Source organism: Drosophila innubila (assembly GCF_004354385.1).
Source record: "Drosophila innubila isolate TH190305 chromosome 3L unlocalized genomic scaffold, UK_Dinn_1.0 0_D_3L, whole genome shotgun sequence".
Classification (NCBI taxonomy): domain Eukaryota; kingdom Metazoa; phylum Arthropoda; class Insecta; order Diptera; family Drosophilidae; genus Drosophila; species Drosophila innubila.
In genome coordinates, this window is record NW_022995376.1 from 2811403 (window position 1) to 2836829 (window position 25427).

General features: G+C 34.9%; 3 protein-coding genes across 5 annotated transcripts; 1 reads left to right on the plus strand and 2 right to left on the minus strand.

The window, feature by feature from the left end:
* Positions 1-33: 33 nt before the first annotated feature.
* Positions 34-16882, minus strand: LOC117788169. Of its 3 annotated transcripts, none has more exons than XM_034626841.1 (4): positions 16827-16882; positions 3901-4563; positions 2395-3040; positions 34-1541 (listed from the first exon to the last, which is right to left on the minus strand). In XM_034626841.1, exons 1-4 carry the CDS (start codon positions 16863-16865, stop codon positions 1315-1317), a joined length of 1575 nt encoding a protein of 524 aa, XP_034482732.1. In that variant the 5' UTR covers positions 16866-16882; the 3' UTR covers positions 34-1314. The 3 variants fall into 3 exon arrangements, with proteins under 3 accessions (XP_034482732.1, XP_034482734.1, XP_034482733.1); XM_034626843.1 differs by lacking the exon at positions 16827-16882 and adding an exon at positions 16357-16700; XM_034626842.1 differs by lacking the exon at positions 16827-16882 and adding an exon at positions 8636-8921.
* A 1783-nt stretch (positions 16883-18665) lies between these two features.
* On the minus strand, positions 18666-24896 carry LOC117787256 (small RNA degrading nuclease 5). The gene is made up of 4 exons (XM_034625738.1): positions 24669-24896; positions 24474-24609; positions 20940-21753; positions 18666-20376 (listed from the first exon to the last, which is right to left on the minus strand). Exons 2-4 carry the CDS (start codon positions 24587-24589, stop codon positions 19051-19053), a joined length of 2256 nt encoding a protein of 751 aa, XP_034481629.1. The 5' UTR covers positions 24590-24609; positions 24669-24896; the 3' UTR covers positions 18666-19050.
* Positions 22320-24002, plus strand: LOC117787257 (innexin inx5). The gene is made up of 2 exons (XM_034625739.1): positions 22320-23088; positions 23180-24002. The coding sequence occupies exons 1-2, from the start codon at positions 22444-22446 to the stop codon at positions 23708-23710; spliced, it is 1176 nt and encodes a 391-aa protein (XP_034481630.1). The 5' UTR covers positions 22320-22443; the 3' UTR covers positions 23711-24002.
* Positions 24897-25427: the final 531 nt, after the last annotated feature.

Sequence of the window (25427 nt, forward strand, 5' to 3'; positions counted from 1 at the left end):
AAAATGTTAATATTTACATAAAGATGAAACATGTTTTAGAAAATTGTGTACATACTTTATTTAACTAATTTTGGTTTCATGTTGAATGTACTTTGATGTGAGGACGTTGGGAAATTTGCCAAGTTGATTCAAATCGCAACTAAAGCAACAGGAATTATTCTAAAACAATTTTAAAGCGTTGCATTTTGCATTTTGAGTGTGCTTTTTTTTTAATATTAACTAATATAAAATGCATAAATCTGTTAACAATTTGTACGTGTGTGAATTTGTGTGTGTGTGTATGTGTTTGTTTATTATTATTGACATAATTAATTCGCTATGATTAATGCTAATCTGATTGTTATTTGTTATCTAAGCGATTTTTGAGGATTTAAAGCCAAAAACCGAGCAACAAAGTCAACAGAGCTTATATAAAAATTTTATGTTCACACATTAATTAAAATGACATTCATACACACACACACACACACAAACACACACACACTCACACATGATAATAATAAACAATTTTTTTTTTTAGCTATGAACGGCTGAAAATCCACAATAATTTGAACTATTTTTACGATTTATCAATTTGATGATTGATTAATTTCAATTTTACTTGTAGTATTTTTTTTTTGTTTGTAGTTTTATTTTAGTTTCTTATGCTGTTTATAGACCAGTGATAAATGCTTATTAGTATGTTGTATTTTTTTTTAACCATACCTAAATAGTTAAGGTAATTTGTATTTTGTATTTTGAGTCCAGCTACAAAACGTTGCATAAAGTTGGTATAAAATTTGTTGTTCTTATTTTGTTTTCCTGTTTTCTTTTTGTTTTATTTTTTTGTTAGTTAGATTTTTGTTTCTCATTATATATCTTTGACTAGTTGAATACAAAAACCCAATCAATCAGTTGGCGACGACAGTTAAACCTACATTCGCTATATATGTAACACTATATATATATATATATGTATATATATATATCTTTTTTTTTATATAGTTCTTGTATAGTAAGTATGTTAGAAACAGCTGCTATAAAATCACTGCCAGACACATTTGGCCAGCACTTGGTAACACTTGGTAATGTGTTTTAAAATGTATTGCCCATAAGACAAACATCATAATCATTAACTATATATAACTATGTATATATGTGTGTATGTATGTATGTATGTATATATGTAATTCATAAGCGCTAATATTCGTTAATGCAACAAGTCTATGTGGGATTCATTATCGCCGGTTCTTCGTCATCATCATCATCAGCAACATCTTCATCCTCATCATCATCATCATCATCCTCATCTTCATCATCATCTTCGCCGGAACGTCAATCGAAAATGCAGACAAACACACGCAGACAATTGATTCCCACCTTCTCCCAGCATCCCTCCTCGGTGGCACGACCCTCATGTGCCAACCTCATCTTCTTGGGATAGTTTTTTGGACTGCTGCGATCGCTGAGATGAACCGGCATACGGGCGTATTCGGCGCGTGGTGTGCGAAACTTCTCCAGCAGCTCCGTTTGCTGATCCGTCAGGTTCTTTAGCTTTTTGCCTGCAATCGAAATAAAATGCAAGTTAATATGGGGTGATTTCTTTAATTAAGCTATGTTTGTTCTATGTGAACTCGACTTTCGGCAATGCTACATTCATGAAACTTGGTATAGGCTTATCTTTTTACTGCTGCAGTAACATATCACAGAATCAACTGAATCGTTCAACTATATCATATAGCTGCCATAGAAGTAATCACTTAAAAGTATGTATGTTGCATGAAAAACTTTTGTTGTTGTTTAAACTGATAGAATTTAAACTCTGAGCCCATTAAAAATTGGCAAAAAAGGGTATAATGTGTGTTGGCAGAATCTATGTAACAGGCAGACGGGGGCGTAGTATATATATTCTTGATCAGGATCCACAGAGAAATCGATTGAGCCATGTCCGTCTGTCTGTCCGTCTGTCCGTCTGTCCGTCCGTCCGTCCGTCCGTCTGTTTGAACGCGTTGATCTCAGAAACCATAAGAGCTAGAAAGATCAATCTTGGTATGTGGCTTCCTGGATACCATAGGCAGATCAAGTTTTATTTTATTTTTGGATCGGATCACTACATCATATAGCTACCATAGGAACGATACATCGAAAATGAAGTTTTAGTATGGAAAAGTTTTTTATTTGTTGAGATATCAGAACTAAACTGATAGAATATGCATCTGGGCTGGTATCATACATCCTGACTAAGTTTGGTTAAAATCGGTCTACTATATCATATAGCTGCAATAGAGGCGCTCAATCGAAAGTTAAGTCTTAGTATGAAAAAGTTTTTTGTTTGTTAAAAATATATCTAAAAATATATCTAAAGATACTCAGAGTTCTTACTCTCTAAAATGTCTTTGCATGTGCACTACTCACCCTCCAGTGCATCGCTGATTAGAGACGTCTCCACGGGTGGCAGCAGCTCGATGCGATCGCAGCAGCGTCGAAATTCGGATGAGGTCATGCGCAGATAACGCGGTGTGAGGCAGAGCGGACCAAGAACCGTGCGTCGGTTTTCGGGCGTGGCATCGAGATTCTTGCGGGCACATTCCGCCAGACTCCAGCTGGCCAGGCACTCGAAGAGAGTGATCTCCGAGCGCAGCTGGAGTGTGTCTCTCTTGGCCAGAGTCTCCAGCTCCTCAAAGCGCAGATCAAAAATGGCCGGCATGGAGAGCAACAGCTCGGCATGCATATCGATCAGCTGGAGTGTGTTGTGGAGCAGTGCAACGCCATAGTCCTCAGTGGTGAAGGGATTCGGATTGGGTATGAGATTAACCTGAGCACCATCGCCATCGGCGCCATTTTCCTTTGTCTGCGCTTGTGCCGCTGCCAATTGTTTGGCCGCCGCCTTCGCCTTGGACGCCTGCTTCCGGGCCAGCTGTTGGGCAGTCTCTTGTGTGGTGATCATCGTCTGGTGTTGGTTGGTCAGCGCAATGCCCTGGTAGTACCACAGCGCCTTGTATATGTCCAGTGCCGTGGCACTCGAGATGCTGAGATCAAGTTCACGTATGCAGTAGATGATCTAGGAAAAGAAATACACATTATTATCAATAAATGATCGTTGAACTGATCGTTAGAAATTGATAAGTGAAAGAGAGATTATTAAAGACGCAAAAAGTGTATAAGGGTCGACAAGAATTTAGATAGATCACTCAATCGATCGACTGTTATTGAAAAACGATCGATTTGATCGATGTATTCATAATTCATCAATAATCCATAAAAAAAAGGAGAAAAATTAATAAAAAAAAATTAAAATTGTCTGCAAAACAACGTCGAAGAAAAATAAAGTAAGTAACACAAAGTGGATCGATTCTGAATAAAACGTGATCACTATGATCAATAAGCAAAAATTAACCAAAAATTTATTAAAAGAGGACTACAAATGTAGAATAATTCATAAGGATAAAAGATGGATGCTTTAAAAAAATTGCATAGATCTGAGAAGAATTTATGAAGATCATGAAATCGATCATAAAATTGATCAAGTGTTAGTAAAATATTATCAATAAGATCGATAAGAAATTGGTCAACAGAAATACAACAAAAGTAATGAGATGAGAAGAATTAAAATAGATTATAGAAAGACTTAAAATAAATAATGATCGATATGATCGATAGTGAATGATTCAAATTAAAATTCTTAGAAAGACGACAGAACAAAATTAAAATAAAAATAATTGATAAAGAATGAATTAATGATAGATATAATAAAAAATATAAGTTTGATCATAGATTATTATTTCCTTCTCTCTCTCTCTCTCTCTCTCTCTCTCTCTCTCTCTCTCTCTCTCTCTCTCTCTCTCTCTCTCTCTCTCTCTCTCTGTCTCTCTATCTCTATCACTCTCTTTTTTCACGCTCTCTTTATTCTTTTCAACTCACCAAATCGGGCACATTGAAGCGATCCGCCAGCTCGAGAATCTTGAGCAGATGCTTGTGATCGCGATAGGGAATAAAGTGTTTCTCCATATATCGCACGATCAGCTCGAAGTCGTTCTTATCCACATTGAGTATCTGGAAATGGTTGTCGCTCTTGCGGCCACTGTTTGGACCCGCGTGTATTAACTTGGCCAACTCCACGCTGCGCTCCAGCACCGACTTCCGTTCACAACGTATCATATAGCGATCGTCGCCATTGACCACTATGAAGTCTATGTAGGGATTCACAATGATGGGCACACCTGTGTATATGTTGGTCTGGCCACGGGCATACAGTGGTGGCACCACCATGTGAGCCGGTGGTGCACTCGGCGCCGGAGCACTCTGTATGGCATCCACATGGTGGCCATCGGGACCAAGGCCGAAAGGCAAGACCATTTTGTTGCTGGAGATCTCGTTGTTGTTGTTGTTGTCAGTGTCAGTGATGTTGTTGTTTATTTCTAGTTGCTGTAGATCGGTGTCACTGTCGCGTACTTGCAGCGCCTTGTGCACCAAAGCGCCCACTAGCGGCAACTTTGTGGTGCGCTCCTTCTTGGTCAGCTGCTGCTCCAAGCGGCTTGGTACGCTTCTCTGCCGATTCTTGTTGCCACACCGACTGTTGGGAAACTGCAGAGAAAAAAAATGCGAGAAGACAGAGAAATGATTAGTAAATTATATAATACTTAAAGAAAATCAGGTAAAAGAGAAGAGAATGTGGAGCAAGATCTGCAGGTGGTCACAGTAAAGAGGGAAGAAAAGATCAGCAGCAGAAAAAATTTAATAAAAAGAAGATCAGTTAACGAAGCCAGGAAAATAAGAAATGCAAAGGAGATCAGTAAGATCAGTAAGATCAGTAAGAACGACAAAGAGGATTAATAGAAAAACTCAGGAAAAAAAAGATCAATATACGATCAATTTTCAGAAATAACATTAAAATGAAAGATCGGCTTATTTAGTTTAAATACCAAAAATAAAAATGAGTCCATTAAAAAATGAATTTAAACAAGAATAGAGCTTTATACAATCATCATTATCCGGAAAAAAATTTATCAGTAGATCGGACAGGAAGGTAAACTCAGGAAAGAAGATCATTATGCAATCCATATTTCGAAGGGAATATTCATAAGACAGAAGATTAGTTTATTAAATTTACATTACACAAAAACAGAAAGGTTTATTACTTAAATAAAAGAATAAGAAGTGAAGATCAATATACAAAAATCATGGAAGCCTTAGATAATATTAAAGAAGATCACTATTCGAAATCAATGCTGGAAAAATACTAGAAGAAAACTTTTTCTTAGAAGAGTGATCGACACATCAGTTTTGCCAGAAATTTGTTATGTTTTTTTTAATAAAAAACTTTTTATAAATAAAATAGCAATTATCAAATGAAAGCATGAATTTATTTTACGAAATTTTAGAGTTAAAAGAGAATAAGAACATCTTTTAACAACAGATACTATCAAAATGTATTACATACATTAAATAAATGAAGGGAATAATTAAAAGATTAGTTTGGCCATTCCAACCAAGGATCTCAAGCTATATAATCACTTGATCACCTTTCAATGATTGCCTAAAATATCTGTTCGTATAAATGCTTATCTACAAGTGAGTTAAGTAGCTCTGCTTGGCAGTTTTATGGCCACTTGTTGCAGATAAGCGTTAACAATATTTCTAAACCAAATTGGTAGTAATTGCCCCTTCCACATAAATTGACACCTATTTCTTGCAAATAAAAGGGGAACTCTACAATTTATATCCACTTTTAAGACAATTAGTCAGCTTGAGCTTTCCCAATTACACCACATTTGTCAATCGATATACTGAGTTTTATATATGAGCAATATAAACATTTTAAAAGGTAAGTGCTTCCCACAAACATAGACTTTATCAGTTTGGCTTTATCTTTCAATTGCTGTACTTAAACTCAAATCGTTTAATGTCTCAGGCTGAGTTTAATCGGTGATTTTTGCACGCGACTATAAATTATGTAGTATATGACTTTAATCATTCATAAGTTCGACCAAAGTGTTTCGAGTACACCCAAAATATATTTATTTTGGGCAGAGGTCAATCGATTTAAGGCTTTGAATCGTTTGATTGCTTAACAACTTGCCTGCAATTCATCATCGACTGGCGATAAATCATGTGGCCCACTATCGCGACTATCACGACTATCGCTACCATATCGACCATACCGCTGGACGTCAGATACTCCAGCGCGTGACAGCTCATAAATTGTATAATGCCCCCGAAAGTATCCATCGATAGTGTCAGCAGTAACCCCCAAACTCCTACCATATCATATCATTCCCTACACTGAAAAAAATACCAACTTCTAAAATCAAGTACATGCATCTTTAATATTTTGTTCTTAAAATACCAACATTTTAAGACCATCCTACTAATTTTAAGAATATTAAACTAAAAATGAAAGTTCTTAATGCAAGAATAAAAGTTTTAACTTGTTTCGAAAGTATAAACATGTACTATTTCATATAAAACAAAAGTTGGACCCGTGGCGCTCTGGTTAGAGAAGCCTCTTCAATTGTGAAACAGTTGGCGACGGTTCGAATCCCACTCGTAACAAAATTAAAATAACATTTTAAATATTTTTATTATTTGATTTTACTTTCAAGAACATTTATTCACAATACAAGAACTTGTTCTTATTTGAAATGTTCTTAAAACCAAGATGTGCTATCTTAAATCAAGAATTAAATGTTCTCGTCGCATTTTTTAGACCAAAATTTTGTTTTTAGAACATTTTTTTTTTTATCAGTGTACCATATTTGGCAGTAACTGAGGCGGCACTTCACACTGCCTGCCAAAAGCACGGCTGACAACCTAATTTTCCTGTCAATTTGCCTCAATTTCTAAGCACCCGAATCCACCGGACATGGCCGATGAAAGTACTCGAAAACAAATCCCTATTGGCCATGCCATATAACACATGAATCGATTTATGGCTAAAAGCCGCACAAAATCAATTAACTGCAGTTGGTAAGAGTCATGTAAAGAGTCATTTAAAGCATTTATGCAAAGGGAAAAGCTTAGAAAATATTAATATAGATTTACTTATTGGTAGCTTAGTGTCAGAAATTAAGTTACAACTTTTTTATCATTAAGAAGAAGCTTTCAAAAGAAGGAATTTTCTGAAATCATCTTTATATACTAGGAAGATTGTTCATTGCTTTAGATTATCTTCAAATATCCCAATATTGTCTTGATAAACTAATCCAAATTATTCTTATTGTAAGTTTTTTATTAAAATTACTACGACGATAAGTTAAATAATACTTTTCATCAATTTATTATATGTACATACGTATGTATATTTTACAAAAATAATTCAAGATTCCTAATACTTAATTCATTACTCCTTTTGTTTATTTCATTAGTTTAAGATGTAATAAATTTTAAATAAGTTGAACTCTCATTCTTTTAGTATTTCAACTTAGTTCAATTTATTTAAATTGAATTGGGATTGAATAAATTGAGTAGCCATTATATGTTTAAAAATAAATAAAGACAAATGTTAAATTATAATTTCTAAAAAAAATTCATCATAAATTTCAAGCTTATTACTCACTATATTTAATTTAAGTCGCATTTCTTTTAAGTAAACAACTTCTATATAACAACTTCCTATATAACTATCACTTCAACTCCAATATCTGGTACAGTTATGTTAAGCCTAACCATAAATACCATTATTTTCCGTGGAAAGACAAACATTTATTTCGCATTATCTCTGGCTCTCGAGACCCCAATGAATAGAGAGTATTGTGTGCCCTAAAGAACTGTAACAGAAACCGAAACCCTACAGAAATTTTATAGACCAAACGCAGTTTTATCACAGTTTGATTCCCGTGTGTTGGCTTGTTGTTGTTGTTATTGTTATTATTATTGCCATAAGTACAATGCAAACAAAATTAATTACGGCATGCCATGATTACAAAGAAGCTCGCAAAAGCGCAAAAATAAAAAATAAAGTTCAAATATAAAAAAAAAAAATACAAATATGAAAAAAAAAATTGAAAACCAATGTTTAAACAGTTGTAAGGAAGACAAAATGTTGTAGCTAAAGTTGCGGCTTAAACTCAGGCTGAAAGTCGATAAAGTCTTCACTCCCCTTACTCTATAAATCTCCCCTTGTTCATACGAAGTGCGAGGGCAGCAACGTCTGTTGTTAATGCAATAAAGAAATTATCGTATGCAAATAAATTGATGCGTGTTGTGAATGATTTTCACCACGTTATCAGCACAAGCACAGTGGAGAATTCCCCTCTCCCACCCCTCTGGCAATACCTTGCCTCAACGCCCGCTCGCTCGGTTGCTGACCACAGACTATTTTTATGTGGATCACAATGTTGGAATTAACACCCTTCGTTTCTTAAAGTCATAATCTAAATTTGTTGCCTTTGTTTTAGTACTTCTTCTCTTTCTGTCACTTGTTCTCACTCTTTCTCTTTCACTCTCAGGTGTGGGTGTTTATGATGCTCCAATAACACTTTTTTTTATTGTTTTTTTTTAGGTGGAGGGTGCAGCATTTTACACCCAAAACAAAATGATATTTCCAAATAATATTTCAAGGCACGCACTTGAACTTTACGGCTCACATGTCTGTTGGCCAGATATCAGTCTACATATGGTTTATATATATATCATGGTCAAAACCTGCACTTCTTACATTTTATAGTTTATTTATATTTGTTGTTGTTGTTGTTGTTGTTGCCCGCTTATCACTGAAGGCTTTTTCCATCAATCAATCAAATGCGATTTATTTTTGGTTTGCTGCCGTCTTTAGATACATATGAATTTCTGCAAGTGTCGCTATTTATCTGTGTGTGTGTGTGTGTGTGTGTTAACATTTCATTCAACTTATTAATAATTATATTGTTAATTAGGCGCACAATTTATTTAAGGCCTGCGATCCGCACGCGGCAACTTTAGAACTTCGACTGTTATTTGCAAATGTCCAACGCAGACGTCGCTGTCGCTGCCGCTGCGTAAGTTGCCGTCAACGTCGACGGCGACAGCGACGCAGCCGTGAATTCCAAGTGATATAGAATAAGCAAAACTTAAAGACCTGTTGTTCAACTTAGACAATATGCTATTTTAATGTAACAAAAATGCAGGTTTTGATTCGCAGAAAATATTAGACAATATTAAATATTTATTACTAATATTATTAATGAATTATGAAGAGTTTTTTGTAGAGCATAGGAAATAACAAGATGATTCAATTGAATTGCAATGTAAATTAGATATTTACCTTATAAAATTATATAAAATCTACATCATTATTAAAGAAATTCATGATTCGGAAGAAAAAAAATAAATAAATTATTTCAAACAAATGCGGCTAATGCATATTTATAATAAATAAAAGGTTTTAAAAAAATAAAATCAGAATGAGTATGTGAAACAATTGCATATTAAAAATAAATAAGAAATTTAATAAAATAACAAAGAGCAATAGAAACAATTATAATACAATTATAAATATTATTTTCATTTTATTTTTTACAGATTTGTATGCTTACAATATTTTAAAAATTATACTGGGAAAACGGAAGCTCAAGAGATAAAGGAAAAGAGTGTGAGGAGTTGACCCGCATCAAGAAAAATCTCTAAAGTTGCAAAAAGCCAAAAAGAGAGAGAGTAAGAGAGACGCTGAGAATTAATGGAATTACAAGAGGCCAAAGATAAATGCAATGCTGGTAAAGCGGGAGTAAAAGAGACGCAGCGGAAATAAAAATTAAGTACTTCGTGTTGTTGCCGGTCGACGGCTCAATTATCAATTTAATTTATTCAGCAAACAAGAGCAAAGCGACAAATAAATAAAAATATAAATATGTAAGTATAAATTTATGCCAAAAAAAAAATTAACGCAGTCAGAATGTTTGATTTTCAAATTAACAAAACGATTGCAGAGCATGGTTCATGTATAGGAATATGGGTGTGTGTGTGTGTGTGTGAATGGGGTGTGGGTAGACCTCTCTTTGTTGTGTGATATTTGACAAGTGTAATTGTTGTCTAGGCGTCTTGTGTATTTTATTGATAAGCACTATCAATTTATGCATAGCCAATGTCAGTAAACTCAAATCTGTGGCAGTTTAAACTATGCTTAGTATGAGCTACTTAGTGTACTTTAAAGTGTGTGTGTGCGTGTGTAGCAATACTTCTTTATTATTATTATTTATTTATACTTAGTGTACCTCAAATATGTATTAAAAGGGAATAAGTAACTAGATAAAAGGCCGTGACAAAGCTGCAGCTACCTAAGTTGAGCTGCATACAAGCGAGGGCCGCTCGAAAAGTTTCTGATATTAACATATCATAAAATAACTTTGATCTGTTATGAATTTAGGCTAAGTATTTAAAAATGATCGTTTTCTGATTTATCGCAATAAAGCTCACCAACGAAAAGTAAATTCAATACTCAAAATTTTGTCAAAAAAAAGTAAAAACATATAAATATTATTTAATTAAATTAAATCCACAAAATTTTGTAAAGGTGAAGTAGGAACATATTTATATTTACTTTCGAATAATCTGGTTAAAAGTGTAAACCGGAATGGGCCTGAGTATATCAAGAACTCCCCTTTTAATTGAGCTGTTCTTTAAAAAGAGCATTTAACTATTTGGCGAAGTTTGTTGATCATTCTTTTATTTTTAAAATTTGTGAATAAACTAATTACGTACTGTATATAATTAATTCATTAACGTATTTACTTAAGTTTCGGCATTATCAGTCAATACTTTTTTCAGCCTATGCAAATTTCGAAAGCATTTTGTTATTTATGGAATGAGTCAACTTTTGTATGCTGTTCAAACAGCCCTCGAGACAGACAGAGCGCTACTTACAGTATGTCAAGAAAGTGTTTTAACAAAGTTTAAAATTAACACATTTTCTCTTGCACAAAATATATATTTTATTTATTTTTTATATATCATAAGATTATTATTTTATTTATATTTGTGTTACTCATAGCTATAGTTCTTGGAACAGGTTAACAAAATTGCAGTATTTAATTTTTAAAATGAATAAAAAAAACGTCTACTCGTTTTCCCTTGCACAAAATATATATTTTATTTATTTTTTATATATCATAAGATTATTATTTTATTTCTATATGTGTTACTCATAGCTATAGTTCTTAGAACAGGTTAACAAAAATGCAGTGTCTAATTTTTAAAATAAATAAAAAAAACCTTTACACATTTTCTCTTACACAAAGTATTAAATTTGTATATATCATATTATTTTTATATCATATTATTATAATATTAATTATTTTCTTATTATTCTTGGCTTTGAAGACGTAAAAAAAAATGAAGAAAAATACTTTTGCAACATAGTTGCTTAAAAAATAAACATAGCACTTATTTTCTTCACATTTTTTTGGCCATAACACTTTCTAGACTAACTGTATAGCTCTAGTTATTGACATGTTTACAAGTGATGATGCGGCAGAGCTGCTCCCGCTGCTGCTGCGCTGCTACTGCGCTGCTGCTGCCACTGCACTATGGTCCAGATGACGATTATTTTGGAAAAAAGTCATTTGTTAAAGTTATTCAAATTAACGGTTTTTTGATGGCGATGCATTCAAAATACATTCAACTCAAATGTTGCATAACTAAAATATTAACATTTTCCAACACTGTTTAGCAATCAGCTGTGAAACAGAGTTGATTTGAACAAACTGCACATGAAACGGATATTCTCATTTTTAAGGTTAATTTGAATTGTCTTAAAGCACTAATTTAAAAGCTTTTTTAACAAAATTTATCGTGGATTATATATATTGTGGCTTGTACTTTGTGTTTATATATCCGCGTTGTTGAAAATCAATGTGCAATGTGTTGTTTTTTGATATTTAAAAACTTTCCTCGTTAAAAAATTTTTTGATTAAATTTCATCTTTGGAAAGAGGTAACTAATTTTGCTAGCATATGCTAGCAATGCGACTATATGCATTTTGTAGAGAAATCAATTCTGAATTTGTACTATTAAGCTGAAGTTGCGCATTTTTGCGCATTTTTCAAAATTTCACTTTACTGCAGCTAACCTCACGTTGAAAAATGCGTAGTTGCTTAAGGTGTAGCGACAACACATGAGACAAAATGACGAATATGATCATTTTTTGGTTTATTTTATTTATTGAAAAAACTCGTGTTTACGTATTGAATAAATGATAAATCTTTACAATCGACAAAAAATCAAAATTTCTAGTTTCATACAAAAAGTCAGTTCACGACCGATTTTAATAATTTGAACAATATGATATTAAAAATGATAGTATTCCGATCTTGATATATGTTGTTCAGAATGTCAGTAGCATAATATCACTTACATACGATCAGTTTGTTCAGATATTTTGGAAAAAAAAATAGCGTTTTTATAAAAAAAGTGACTTTTCGACTGATAATTCCTATTATTTCTATATGATATAGTTGTCCGATTTGAATGAAATTTTGCCAACACGTTACGGGCCTAACCTGTAAGTTTGGTCCTGATAGCTTGAAAAACAAAAAATTAACATATCGCAGAATCCGAAATAAAGGCGGGACCACGCCCACTTTTCTAGGCCAGGCCATTTGCGTATTGATATCATAAGCCCATTGCATCTTCATTCGTTTTCGAGTTATTAATTTATTCCTAAAAAATCGTCATCCGGACCATAGTGCACTGTCTGCTAATGAGTTGTCATCGTCGTTGTCGTCATTTCGCGGAAGCCGTTGGGGAAGCAGTTAACAGTTAACAAGTCACGTAGTACCTTGACACAGCGCCCAACTGAGTGGCAGGCTTTGTGCCTCCCCCTGCCACCCCCCTTACCCCCTATTACAGCCTAACCCCCCTCAGGCCACCCTCCAAATTATAATGCGAGCAGATGTTGAACATTAAAACTCGTTTATGATCGCAAATATGGATTGAACTTATCTTGTTCACGTCGCAGATTAAATATTTGTGTTCGTACGGAAAATTAATTAGCAACGTGTGAGAAAATAGCAACAACAACAAACAGTTGAAAAGCATTTAATTAGTTTAATTAAACATAATTATGTACAAGGCGGCAAAACATAAACAAAACGTTAACAAAACAAAATCGAACACAAAAACTAAAACTTTATTTAATGTTGGCAAACAAACAAAATAGCTGGAAAATGCGTGGCGAATTTGAAAAGAACTTGGCCCATGATCGCGTCCAATTTCGGCACCTGTACAGGCGGCATTGGCAGTCGAAGAATTTGGCGGCAACCAAAAATAAAACACTTGTCACAAAAATACGCGTACTTTTTGGCCAGAGTTTAGCCAAGAGTTGGCCGAGTGCGATGGCCCAAAGACTCTATTTATAGAGTAGAGGAAATTTGAAGAGGGGAATTCCCTAAATAGAAATTTTAAAATATTAAATCAAATGAGGAAATAAACAATTAATACAAATTAAATAAAATATTAGATTTTTAATTTATAAAGATATAAAATATCGATAGAAATTAAAGCGATTTCAAACTTTTTATTGATCTAAAGTTTTTTTGTTTTAAGTTCTAAATCAAGTATATTTTTTGACAAAGAAATAAATTTACACATTTGCTTACAAACAAAAATATTCAATTATTACATTAAATTTTATATTATTTTACAACTGAAAAATGTTATTAAACAGAGCAAATTCCAAAAATTCAATGCACAATTCGTGAAAATAGTTTTATTTTTCACTAAATTCAAATTTTTTGCTAAGAAAATGAGAATTGCTAATTTATAAAATTATTATAAGATATTAATTAATATTATTTATTTATTTTAACTTTAAATTTGTTAACCAAAACAAAAAAGAATTCAAATGTATATCAGTCTTAAAGGGTATTTAATATTCTAATTTTGGCAAGAAAGCTTTCATTCTTTGTGGTACTATATAATTATTTTTAGTATGACTTGATAGCCAAATGAGATTTGGCAATTGAACTTGTGTGACTTTTTAGAAGCCTGCAAAATGTTCAATGAACTTGTCGACTTTCCGAGCGGTTGATAATTCGATTTGCAACGCTGTGGCACCTACAACATTTCACTTCCGAGACTGAGACACTGAGTCATAAAAGATAAGGGCCCTATGCACCGACAGAGAGAGTGAGAGAGAGAGAGGAACAGGTTTTCAAAATGAATGACGTCATAGCTTTAATTCAGACACTTCAAGCACCACCAACAATACTATAATATATAGCTAAGATATAGAATGTAAACAACAACAAACACAACAACAACAACAACAACAATAGACATTGACGAGCTGCAACTGAGACGAACAATTGTTTTTGCTATCAATTATTGGCTGTAGGCCAAAAATTAAAAATCAAGCCATAAACTTGGTTGAGACCAAACTGCCAAAACAACAAACAAGCTCTGCGGGGGTTGCAATTGAGTCATTAACTAAATTAGCACAACAGCTAATTATAATTTTAATTAAGAACTGCTTGAAAATGCAAGGAATTTAAAGTTGAGAGCAGAAAAAGTCAACAACAATTTTTTTTGGCCAACCAATTGTAACTGACTCGAAACAAAAGCAACATCCCCCATCCCCTGCCACCCTTTAACTCCCTGCCCCTCTCTCAGCTTCACCACTACAGGCAAACAAAACACAATGAAGGAAAAAGCAAGAGAAAATGAGTAGAGAAAAAACTCACCCTCGAAATAGCTGAAAAACCCTACGCAACATGTTCCATGTTCAACGGGACCAATGGGGGGTGTTATTGTGGGTGGTGGGGGTGGTTGGGTTGCTTCTGATGGAAACTGGAGCAAACGCTGGCTAAACAACAATAACTACACCCAGAGAAAAATATTTAAAAAATGTAATTTTAAATTTTTAATTTCAGTTGATTAAATTAATTGATTTTTCCTGTGATTTTAGTCATAATTTAAAATTAAATATATTTTAGATAAATATATTATGTATTACATTTCAAAACACGTACTTAAATTAAATATAAAAATGTTTGCCCTTAAAAATATTTTATACTTAACTGGTTATACATACTTCATACATAAAATGTAATTGAATGAGTTACACAAATCAAAATCGTGTAAAAGAATAAATATTCTTTAAATAAATAAATATAAATAAATTAAAAAAATAAAAACCAAAAAAGATTGTTTTATTGGTGCCACAGAAAACGAAACTAATCGAAAATCTCCCAAAAATTTATAGAAATTTGGGAGATTTTCGGTTGGTTTCACTTTTTGTGGCACCCCTGTATAATAATATGAAAAATAAAACAATATAATAAATAATAAAAAATAATATAAAACATATTTAATTTAAATGCAAGTAGTTAAACTACTTTATTAATTGATTCAATATTGCAATTTTTAATTTTTAGTGTATATTTTTACTGTATTTTTAAGGAAACTATAAAAATATGATTTAGCAAGTTGAATAAATTACAAAAAAAAAGGAAAATGAAACGTAATTAATGTGAATACATATGTGTATATTTCTACTGAAAATTGAAGTTTAATATAACGGTCTATGATTTCATGTTATATTAAATATAGGTATACAAAAAAAAAATATATCAAATAAATAAAATAGAAAATGAAACATGTTTAATATTAATAAAAAGTTTAGTAACTTTAGCGAATTTTTTAAATAAATAAGCATGCTTTTGTAGTTAAATTTAAGTCTTTTAAAATTAGTTTTAATATTTGTAATATTAAATAAATGTAATTGTATTTATATTTTTCTCTAGGTGTAAGGGAAATACCAATTTTCAGTTGCAGCGGCGCGAAAATACAAATATCAGCGGCAGCTGTAAACAAAACGCAATGTGCTGCGAAAGAGGTGAAGAGCAGGCAATAGAAGGGAGGGGAAGTGGTTGCTGTTGGTGCTGATGTTGTTTGTGGCTAGGCCAATAGCCAATATCAAGTGCGCGACGATGGCCGTTAGGATTTGGATTGAGGATTGGGGTCGACGGGCAACTGGCAAACTGGCAACTGGTGCCAAGGGCGCAACAAAAGGGGAAGAAGATACAGATAAAAGTAACAATTGACAACGCGGCGTATGCGCGATGCGTTTGTCTCAGCTGTTGTTGTTGCTGTTGTTGTCGCTGTTGTTGTTGTTACACAGCCTGAAACACTGACACACTGAACGAGTTTTTGTCTGCACTCACACACACATACACACACACACACACACACATACACACACACACATACGCACACACTCACACACACACACACAGTTACAGCGAAATTTTCCTTTTTACAGGCGCTTGTATCTGTGTATCTTATGGATACACAATTTATGCTTGCCAATTGCACGCTTATGTTTAGATACGCTGCCATTATGATTATTATTATTATTATGCTTATTCTGAGCAGTCTTTGTTTTGCTATTGTTTTTGTATAACTTACCCCAGTTTATGGCAGCAATTTCCAAAAATGTATTTATTTATTTTGTGTCCTATAAACGTTTCTTTTTGATTTGCAAAAACTTATAAACTCTGACCGCTGAATTTGCGCCTTGAATAGATTTGTAAACTGTTTAAACAATCAACTAACCGCATTTGTTTATGCCAATTTCATGCTATACACAATGCTCTATGTACATATTATTTTAATGCATATAGAACAAGACTTATATATATTTATATATATCTATGTAATTCGGTAGTCGCGTAAATTTTTGAGCGCGCGACGTGCCAAGGAAATTGAAAGGCAGCAACTGCGACAACGTCGCTGCTCGAGAGCCGAAAAGCGTGTATACAACAAAATATTTGGTGTGCCTTTCCGTGAGGATTACACACACTCACACACACACACACTCACACACACAGCTATTGAGCAAACGGCGGCCAAAAACATTTCATATATGAAAAACATACCAAATTTCCCAAATTGGCGTTGCCACAGTTTCCCTCCATCTTGCTGTATTTTACATGTAAACAAACACACACACAGTGTCTGCAATTAGTCTGCGTATGTCTGGCAATGCAGCGCGATACAAAAGTTTTCAGAATTTTTTCAAATTTTCTTATGTTGTAGCAAATTAATGTAAATTGATTTTGACAAGTTTTTTGAATTGAACAATCTGGCAGCTTTGTGCTGGGGAAAAACACTCTCGCAGCTTTTCCGCCAAATCAAAGAAATAGTATGTTTTGTGTAGAGAGACATGCGCAGTGGTTTGGCAGAATTTTCCGCTCTGACGTTGACCCACAGGTCGTATGAGCAATGCGAAGGCGCAACATTTTCGAGCGTGTGATAAGACAGCAAATGACGACAAACGAGCCTACGCACTATTGCCACTACTTTCGCTTTTCCCCCAGCAACAGAGACACAGAGAGAGAGAGAGAGAGGGAAAGAGAGAGAGTGAGAGAGAGAGGGCTAAAAAGGGAGAGCGCTCGTGACTTTTGTTGTAGGGAGACTTTTTTCGGCCCTAGACAACTGAGCGTTGAGTTGAGTGAGGTAGGAAATTTATTGCTGTTATCAGCCCCTCACACACACTCACACACACACACACACAAAACAAACACAACAAAGCACAAAACGATGAAAAACTAGGTCAATTCCCAGCACCAGAAAAACTCCAGCTGCCATTTCGTAATGCATTCCTCGGGAATTACGGAAACTGTGAAAATAATGCTAGCCAATTAATTATCTACTTATAATTAAGAGTTTTTTGGAATGCGAGTTGTAATTGCCATCGAATTCAATACATTTAAGTGGGGCTATCAAAGAGTTTAGCGTTTATTTACCTGTGCAGATCTTTCCAATACCAATTTTATTTTTATGTTTTCCAAAAATATTCATTTATAATTTAAGAAACTTGTGCTTTTTTAAGTTTTTAGTTAAATTTTTTTTAACATTTGCAAATTGTTCCAGTAACAATTTTATTCTTATGTGTCCAAAAAATATCCATTTATAATTTAAGAAATTTGTGCTATTTCTAATTTTTTAGTTAAATTTTTTTTAACATTTGGTCTAATGTTTATTTATTATAAAATTGCGGAAAATAAAATTGTATCTTTTGTAAAAAAAAATTTTCAAGCGATAGTTCCTTCAGTAACTATGTGTTATAGCTGTCCGATTTTGATTAAATTTGGTTAGCAGGAGTGAGAGAAATTTTAGCTGAGATTTTGTGAATTTGATTGAGTTATCCAAAAAAACATTAAATTTTTTTTATTTTAAAAATAGGATAAAGTTGTTAGATTTTAAAAAAAAAACTTAATCATTATATATAAAATATAATATAAATGAAATTTGGCAATTTTGGTAGAGAAATTTTCCAAAACAAGTTTTTTTTACAAAATCTGATTATTTGACCGAATTTCGTATAAAGATGCTAATAAATACCTATACCTACTTTTATAAAAAATATTACACCATCTGGAATGCTAAATAAATTATTTTTCTTACCAAAAATATGATTAAAAGCCCGAATATTAAAAATAAGACAGTCGGCATGTTTTTATTTAGTTTTAAATATATTTTCAGTATATTTCTTATATTCAGAAAACTCGATAATTTTTTTACTTGGTAAACAATGTATATTTCGTAACTAGCAACATATCCATAACAATCCATAATTCTGTTATAAATACAATAATAGCATTCAAGTCAATTTAATAGATTCGTAAATTGATTTACAAACAAAATGATTTTATTTATTGATTTCGAAATTATGTCAGTGATATATATTTTTTTAAGATATTTTTTCATAGTTATTTTTTTTCTAGTTTTACACAAGATTGGTGTATTGTATTGTTTATATGGTTTACTGTAAAAGGTTTATTGCATGACATAAGGGAGGAGTTTAAAGGGAGGAGAGAGGTGAAGGGGAAGGGGGAGGGAGCGAGGGAGTATTTCAGCAACATTTTGCCCTTTTGTCTATTGTGTTTTTGTTATGGCTCTGAAAATATCGAAAACTAAACGCGAATTTAACATTATGGGATTTGTTTTTTTTTTTTTGTGATTGATTATGGGATTATTTATCTGATTGGTTTGTTGTGTATATGCTACTTTCTAGACTTTCTTAATGTACGTATGTGCAAATTTGTATCTTGTACATATATATATGTGTCTCTGTGTCTGTGTGTGTGTGTGTGACAGTTATGTGTGTGTGGATTTAATGGTAGTTAGTATTGGACTCTGTGGCACATTGCCATTTGTTAATCTTTTGATGGCAATCTTTGCCACGCCCTTTTGACACTCTGTCGAACCGCCCATGAGCACGAGGAAGAGTCCATTGTGTGCCACTGTATTCCAGATGCGTTCTATGAAACCATCCAGCTTGGCTGCGGAGCGTTCGGCCTTCTCCACGAAGAAGTCCTGTTCGGGCACACGAAGATTGGCAATGGTCAAGGCATGCTCGAGGGCAATTTCGTTGACCTTGCGCACCGCCTCCTTGGTACTCGACATCTCGTGGACATGCACCGTTTTGAGGGCATCTTGGGAGGCGGCTGCTGCCTCCTCCGCCTTTTGTATGACCTGCTTGAGGCGTGGCTGCAAGTCGCCGACTGTGACAATGGCCGTGCGTTTGTCCCGTTTGGTGGCATGGGCCAGGAGATTGTTGGTGAGTCCGTCGCCACAGGTGGCACGTATCACGTCGTGGACACGTTTGCGTTGTGTTAGAATCTCATCGCCAAACTCAATGCTGTTGGCCAGCTTCATTTTGACCAGCTTGAGTGTGGCCCGAGAGTCCTCGATGGAGTCGTGACCATCCTCATTCTCCTGAATGCTCTCCTGCAGAAATGTCTTGGCCAGAAACTTCAATTTACTCTTGCGCTTGCGCACACCGGATATGTTGAAGCAGACACTCGTGTCTATCACATACGGATGCATCATTCGCATCGCATTCAGATCGGAATTGAGCGATTGACCCACCAGTATCGCATCCGGAGGCAACAGCTCGGAGACCTCACGTTGCACATCCCTCAGCGTCTTGGTGACAGACTGCATGATGTCCGCCGTTATGCCCGAGTATTGGGTTAGATAATCCGTAATGCGATTCACCGGACGCACCAGCGTCTCGTATACCGTCTGATATTTCTCATCCACAATGGAAATACGCGTCAATTCATTGGCTCCCGTCACCGTCCTACACATCTCGCAATCCACACCGTACATGGGACTGCGATCAGTTACGGGCGCATAGGAATCCTTGGTGAATACATAGGACTTGAATCTCGCCTGCAGTTCCCCTTGCAGCGGTATCGGATAACCCTCATCCACCATCTGGAGTGCCGAGAGCAGCAGCTTTGTCCTCGGAAACTTGTCATCCGCATGCAGACCAGTTGCCTGCGATGGCATCGATTGCTTCTCCATCGGAAATATGGCCTTGACGAACAGTGTGGGATCCTTGTTCAGCTCCACAGCCGACTCTAAGGATCCGTGCTCATTTATCAACTTCTGCGCCTGCACATTCGTCAGCGGAATCTAAAATTAAACGATTTGTGAGTAAGGAACTTTAAATATGTTTTATATATTCATAAAAAACAAAGACCAAACTTAAACTAAGAATACAATTTAAGAAAACCAAAGTAACAGGATATATAAATAAAAAAGACATTTAAAGTACAACAATTGCCTAAAATCGAATTCATAAATATTTGAAAAATACAAAATTTTGAATTTAATTGATTATACTGATTGAATTTTCATGTCAAATTATTAATAAACATTTAATTTTTTTATTCTGTACTATTTATTTATTTATTTTGAAATACAACCTATCTTTTGTACTATATTTTAAATAACTTGATAAGAAAAAATAATAATAAAAGAAAATATATAAATAAAAATAAAATTATAATAATAAAGTTACCTATAGACTTTTTTAAAAAAAGTCAAAAAATAATATTGATTTTTCTGAATAACATTAATATTCATATATTAAAATTACCTGTTCCTAAACTTTAATTTCCAATATTGGAATGCTTGATAATATTTATATGCTTCAAGGGAATGTAAAGTAATTCCCCCTTCTTCCCTGCACTCACCTGGGCAATTGTGTCGATGATGTTTCCCTCATCCTGGGGTGGCATGACCATTTCCAGTTTCGTCTCGAAGATGCGATTCGTGGCCTGGAAGAGACTCTCGTGTGAGAGATAGTGATAGAGGGATAATCCCTCCAGGATGAGGACTACACTGTGCGACAGACTCTGCAGCTTCTCGGCACTGCACCAGCGATCCGGGACACAGGGACTCTTCTTTCCAATGAGAGCGGACATCAACAGATGCTGGATATCGGTGAGGAAGATGGGAGTACGCTCGTCCTGGGGGATTTCCAGATGTGCACGTCTGCCCATATCGCGCAGATTCACGGCGGGCACACTCTCCAGTTCCCGCTTGCGACGTCGCAGCTCTGTGGACAGGGATTTGTATTGTTCCTGCGACAGTGTGAGATTCACATTGTCGATTGTGTTGTCACCGCCAGCGGAATGATTGCGGCTTCTCTTGATCTCGGGCTCATCCGATCCCGAACCAGATCCCGAACCCGATCCCGTCTCGCCTGCTTCCTCGGCATTTACTCTGGTCACACTGCTGCTGTCTGTCATGATGGTCAGACGATTTCGCGGCTTCCTCTTGCTGCACACTGTGACAAAACCATCGTCTTCCTCCTCCTCCTTCGCCTCCCTCGATTCCGACTCCTCCCGCTCCGACTTACGCTCCTCCGCCTGCTGTATGCGATCCCTGTCATTCATCTGGATTATGTTGGCCAGTGCCGCCAGCTTTTTCTTCTTCTTCTCATTGCGCTCCTGCTGCTTCGTGGACAGTTGCTCTTTCATCTTCATTGGCCTGTTGTTGGTTAAACTACAAAACGCCAGAAATATACAAAACACATGTGAGTTCGATTGAGTGATGCCAGATAGAGTTGTATCGAATCGAGTGCTGCCACTCCAGTAAACATTTCGATCAAATGATTCACTCAACTGAACAAATGAACCAAGTTCGTTCAGCTCGTTCATTCGCTCTTTACTAACAGAATAATAACAGAATCATGTCAATAACAGAAAAGAACACTGTTATTTTAAGCGGGCGTTTTAAAACAGATTAATGTAACGTAACATAACATAAAACTTCTTTAAACAGCACTCAAGTCAGAAAAATAATTTTCTTAGAAACACTACCAAATATCAACAAAATATTATTAAATAAAAGATCTTGCAATATTTACAAATTAATTAGTAACTTGATGTGTATTCCAACCAACTTAATAGAATTGCTGCTACAGCTAACAGTTTTGTCTTTACATAACAGAGTCGTTAGTTGTGTGCTCTGAGTGTTATGACTGTACATAACAGAGACTGTTAATGTTACATTACCTTGTACTCGATAAATGTAATTGCAGCACTGAACTATATCGATGCCAAATGCAGTGCTGCACAACTCCATTCACTTTAACCGTTAGAATCCCGCGTGCTCTAAAAATTTGCAGCTACCACGCAATACGAATGAAAACTAAAGTTTAAGCGCAGTGCAGTGAATATTATATATGGCAAAATGTACACAGCTGTTAAGCCGCTCTCGAAGTATCTCCAACTGAAGTCGGTGCGCATTTACGACGGCGTATTCACGCTGCACGCAAAATGCACCTGTGCCATTTTATTGGCATTCACATTTCTGCTGTCATCGAAACAATATTTCGGTGATCCCGTTGTGTGTATATCGGAAATACCCCAGAAGGACTTTGTTGTGTCCCATTGCTGGACAATGGGCATGTACATCATAGACTACGACGATGCTCCCTTGATGGCCAATTTGAGCAAAACAATCCAAAGTGACTACAAAAAACACATAAATACCAACAAAGAAATGGACGAGAATCTGCTGAACAATGCACTGGGATTAAAGGAGGTGATTGGACGTGATCGGGAACGTGTTTTTCTACGCTATTATCAGTGGGTTGTTCCCGTTCTAATGCTGCAGTCGTTCATTTTCTATCTGCCTGCATTTCTCTGGAAGAAATGGGAAGGCGGAAGACTGAAGAATCTGTGCGCCAATCTCGAGGATGCACTCGCCTCCAACGAGAAGGCTCTGACCCATCTCCGGAAACTGGCCAGCTATTTCTCACGGGATCACAAGGAATCCCACATGCGCTACTTTGTATGCTACACTTTCTGTGAAGTCTGCAACTTTGTCATCAGCGTGAGTATACCCTATAAATAGTATACCAAAAAATACTAGGAATACCAATAAAAACACATACTGTATAACTTTAAGTAATTTCCCTTTTTAGATAATCAACATGCTGCTGCTCAACGTGTTTCTGGACAACTTCTGGTCACACTATGTGAAGGCTCTGGCCGTTGTTCCTGCCTACAACTGGAACGAATGGAATCGCATTACCACCCACATCTTTCCCAAAATTGCCAAGTGTCAGATACTGAAATTTGGCTCCAGTGGCAGCTTTGAATATCGCGATAATCTCTGTTTGTTGCCACTGAACACATTGAATGAGAAGATCTTTGTGTTCCTCTGGCTCTGGTTTATACTGATGGCCATATTGGCGGGCTTTAAACTGATCTATCGCACCTTTGTCATCTTCCATCATGGACTACGCCTGCAACTGCTACGTGCCCAATCCCGTTTCATGTCCAAAACATCGATAAAGCGCGCCTTTTGTGGCTTCAGCTGCGGGGATTGGTTTATTCTGATGCGTGTGAGCAGCAACATCAGTCCGGAACAATTCACCCAACTCATGAGTCTACTCTGCACCAAACAATGCGGCGCAGAAAAGTCCGTCTCTCACAGTCTGGACACCAACTGAATTTACACTAAACTATCCAATATATATTTAACGAAAAATACAATTAAGTAATTGTATTTTTCTTTTGTCAATTTGTTAAAGAATATCTTTATTTCTCGATATGAAGCCATTATCGAATTGAAACCATACTTTTTTTTGTATTTAAAACCAAGTCACGAAACTGTCTATTATTTTTTGATATATATAACTAAGAGCCTATCGTTGAATAGGATAAGTTCTCGAAATGAATACATTAACTTAAATTAAACAAAAAATTGGAATAAATTATTTTTCTTCATATTTATAACTTAAACACTAAAACTGAACTGCTTATTATTTTATAATACATCTAAAATTCCATGTATAACATCACACAATCGTGAAATATGTTCTGAAACAATTCATTAATTTAGTGATATGAATAATACATTCATTAAAATAAATCAAACTTTACTTTAAATTAAAAACGAAAGATAAATAAATTATATTATTTATTTTTCAAAACGATTCAAGCAAAATTAAACTGCCTATTATTTTATGATATACTAGCTGGCTATAGTTAAAGGGTTTTTTTTTCTTTAAAAACTGTCTGTCCTGACTGACTGACTGATCCTCGTGCAGCCCAAACGGTAAAGCGGAGGAGGATGAAATTTGGGCACAGCATAGCTGAGAAAACTTCATCGTGCTTTTCTTTCCTTTTACTGTTTAGGCAAAGCATAATATATATATATATACTTTGAATTTCACCTTTAAGATCTTTATATAATTCGTAATTCGTACTCACCATTCGTTCTGACTCTGCTGGGAATATATAATAGTTCCGCACATTTTGCTCACCCGTTGTGTGAGGTGAACTAATCGCAGTAGTTGATAAAGCAGACACTTTACTGAATTTTGCATCAATTTTTTGTGATAGATTTCTGATAAAGAATACAGCCATTACATACTAAAATTATTGAGATAATATTGCTCTACTTACTTTAAATCTGATAATAAAATTTTGATAAAAGTTCGGACTGTTACCTCGGAAGTTTTCATGGAGGGTATTTTTTTTGTTTTTGTTTTTTTTTTTTATTAAAGGTTTATACTTATTTGCGTGTCTGTTTTTTGTAGGTCTTTAACTAAAAAAAAATATTTTTGTTGTACGTTTTTAGTGTACGGAATTTGTAAAATGACGACTCAAAAATTAATTTTGAAAGTCTATAATTCAAGGCTTGCTTGTCATTTCAATTGACAATTGACAGTCGTCGTAAAATACAATTGTTGATGAGTTGGTCACTTTTTAGAAGCCACCAAACCAACATTTGGGTGGGTGGTTCGTTGCTCTGCAATTCCCTTCAACTTGCACTCTTCGCGGTTCGTTTTTTTTTTTCTTTTATTTTTTGCATTGCTCGCAATTTTCAGCACATTTTCATTAACCAAAAAATTGTTAAGTACAAAGCACAGCACAAAATGCACCACGAAATTGGGTCGACGTCGTCTGATCCACTTTTTGGAAAGCTTTAAAAGCGCGTCCAGAGCCGACGTCCAACTCAGTTGCCGGTGGAACGCGCCGAAGATCGAATACCGAAGACCGAAGAAATTGTCGTGAATTTTTGGAAAATATTGGATTACCAACAGCAACAATTGCTGATTATATTTGTTTTTTTTTTTCTGTGTATCGGTTGCTTGTTTAAGTGAATTTTATTCGGTTCCATTGTAATCTGATGCTCCTTGCGGTTGTATAATTAATTAAACA

Excerpts from the sequence above, each read along its gene's own strand:
- LOC117787257 (XM_034625739.1), top strand. The coding sequence starts at position 22,444 with ATGTACACAGCTGTTAAGCCGCTCTCGAAGTATCTCCAACTGAAGTCG. Across the intron at positions 23,089-23,179 it reads TCTGCAACTTTGTCATCAGC|ATAATCAACATGCTGCTGCT; the intron begins GTGAGTATACCC and ends TTCCCTTTTTAG.
- LOC117787256 (XM_034625738.1), bottom strand. The coding sequence starts at position 24,589 with ATGCAAAATTCAGTAAAGTGTCTGCTTTATCAACTACTGCGATTAGTT. Across the intron at positions 21,754-24,473 it reads CAGCAGAGTCAGAACGAATG|TTTAACCAACAACAGGCCAA; the intron begins GTGAGTACGAAT and ends GGCGTTTTGTAG. Across the intron at positions 20,377-20,939 it reads TCATCGACACAATTGCCCAG|ATTCCGCTGACGAATGTGCA; the intron begins GTGAGTGCAGGG and ends GTTTAATTTTAG.
- LOC117788169 (XM_034626841.1), bottom strand. The coding sequence starts at position 16,865 with ATGGAGGGAAACTGTGGCAACGCCAATTTGGGAAATTTG. Across the intron at positions 4,564-16,826 it reads ACGCCAATTTGGGAAATTTG|TTTCCCAACAGTCGGTGTGG; the intron begins GTATGTTTTTCA and ends TTTTCTCTGCAG. Across the intron at positions 1,542-2,394 it reads AATCAGCGATGCACTGGAGG|GCAAAAAGCTAAAGAACCTG; the intron begins GTGAGTAGTGCA and ends TTTCGATTGCAG.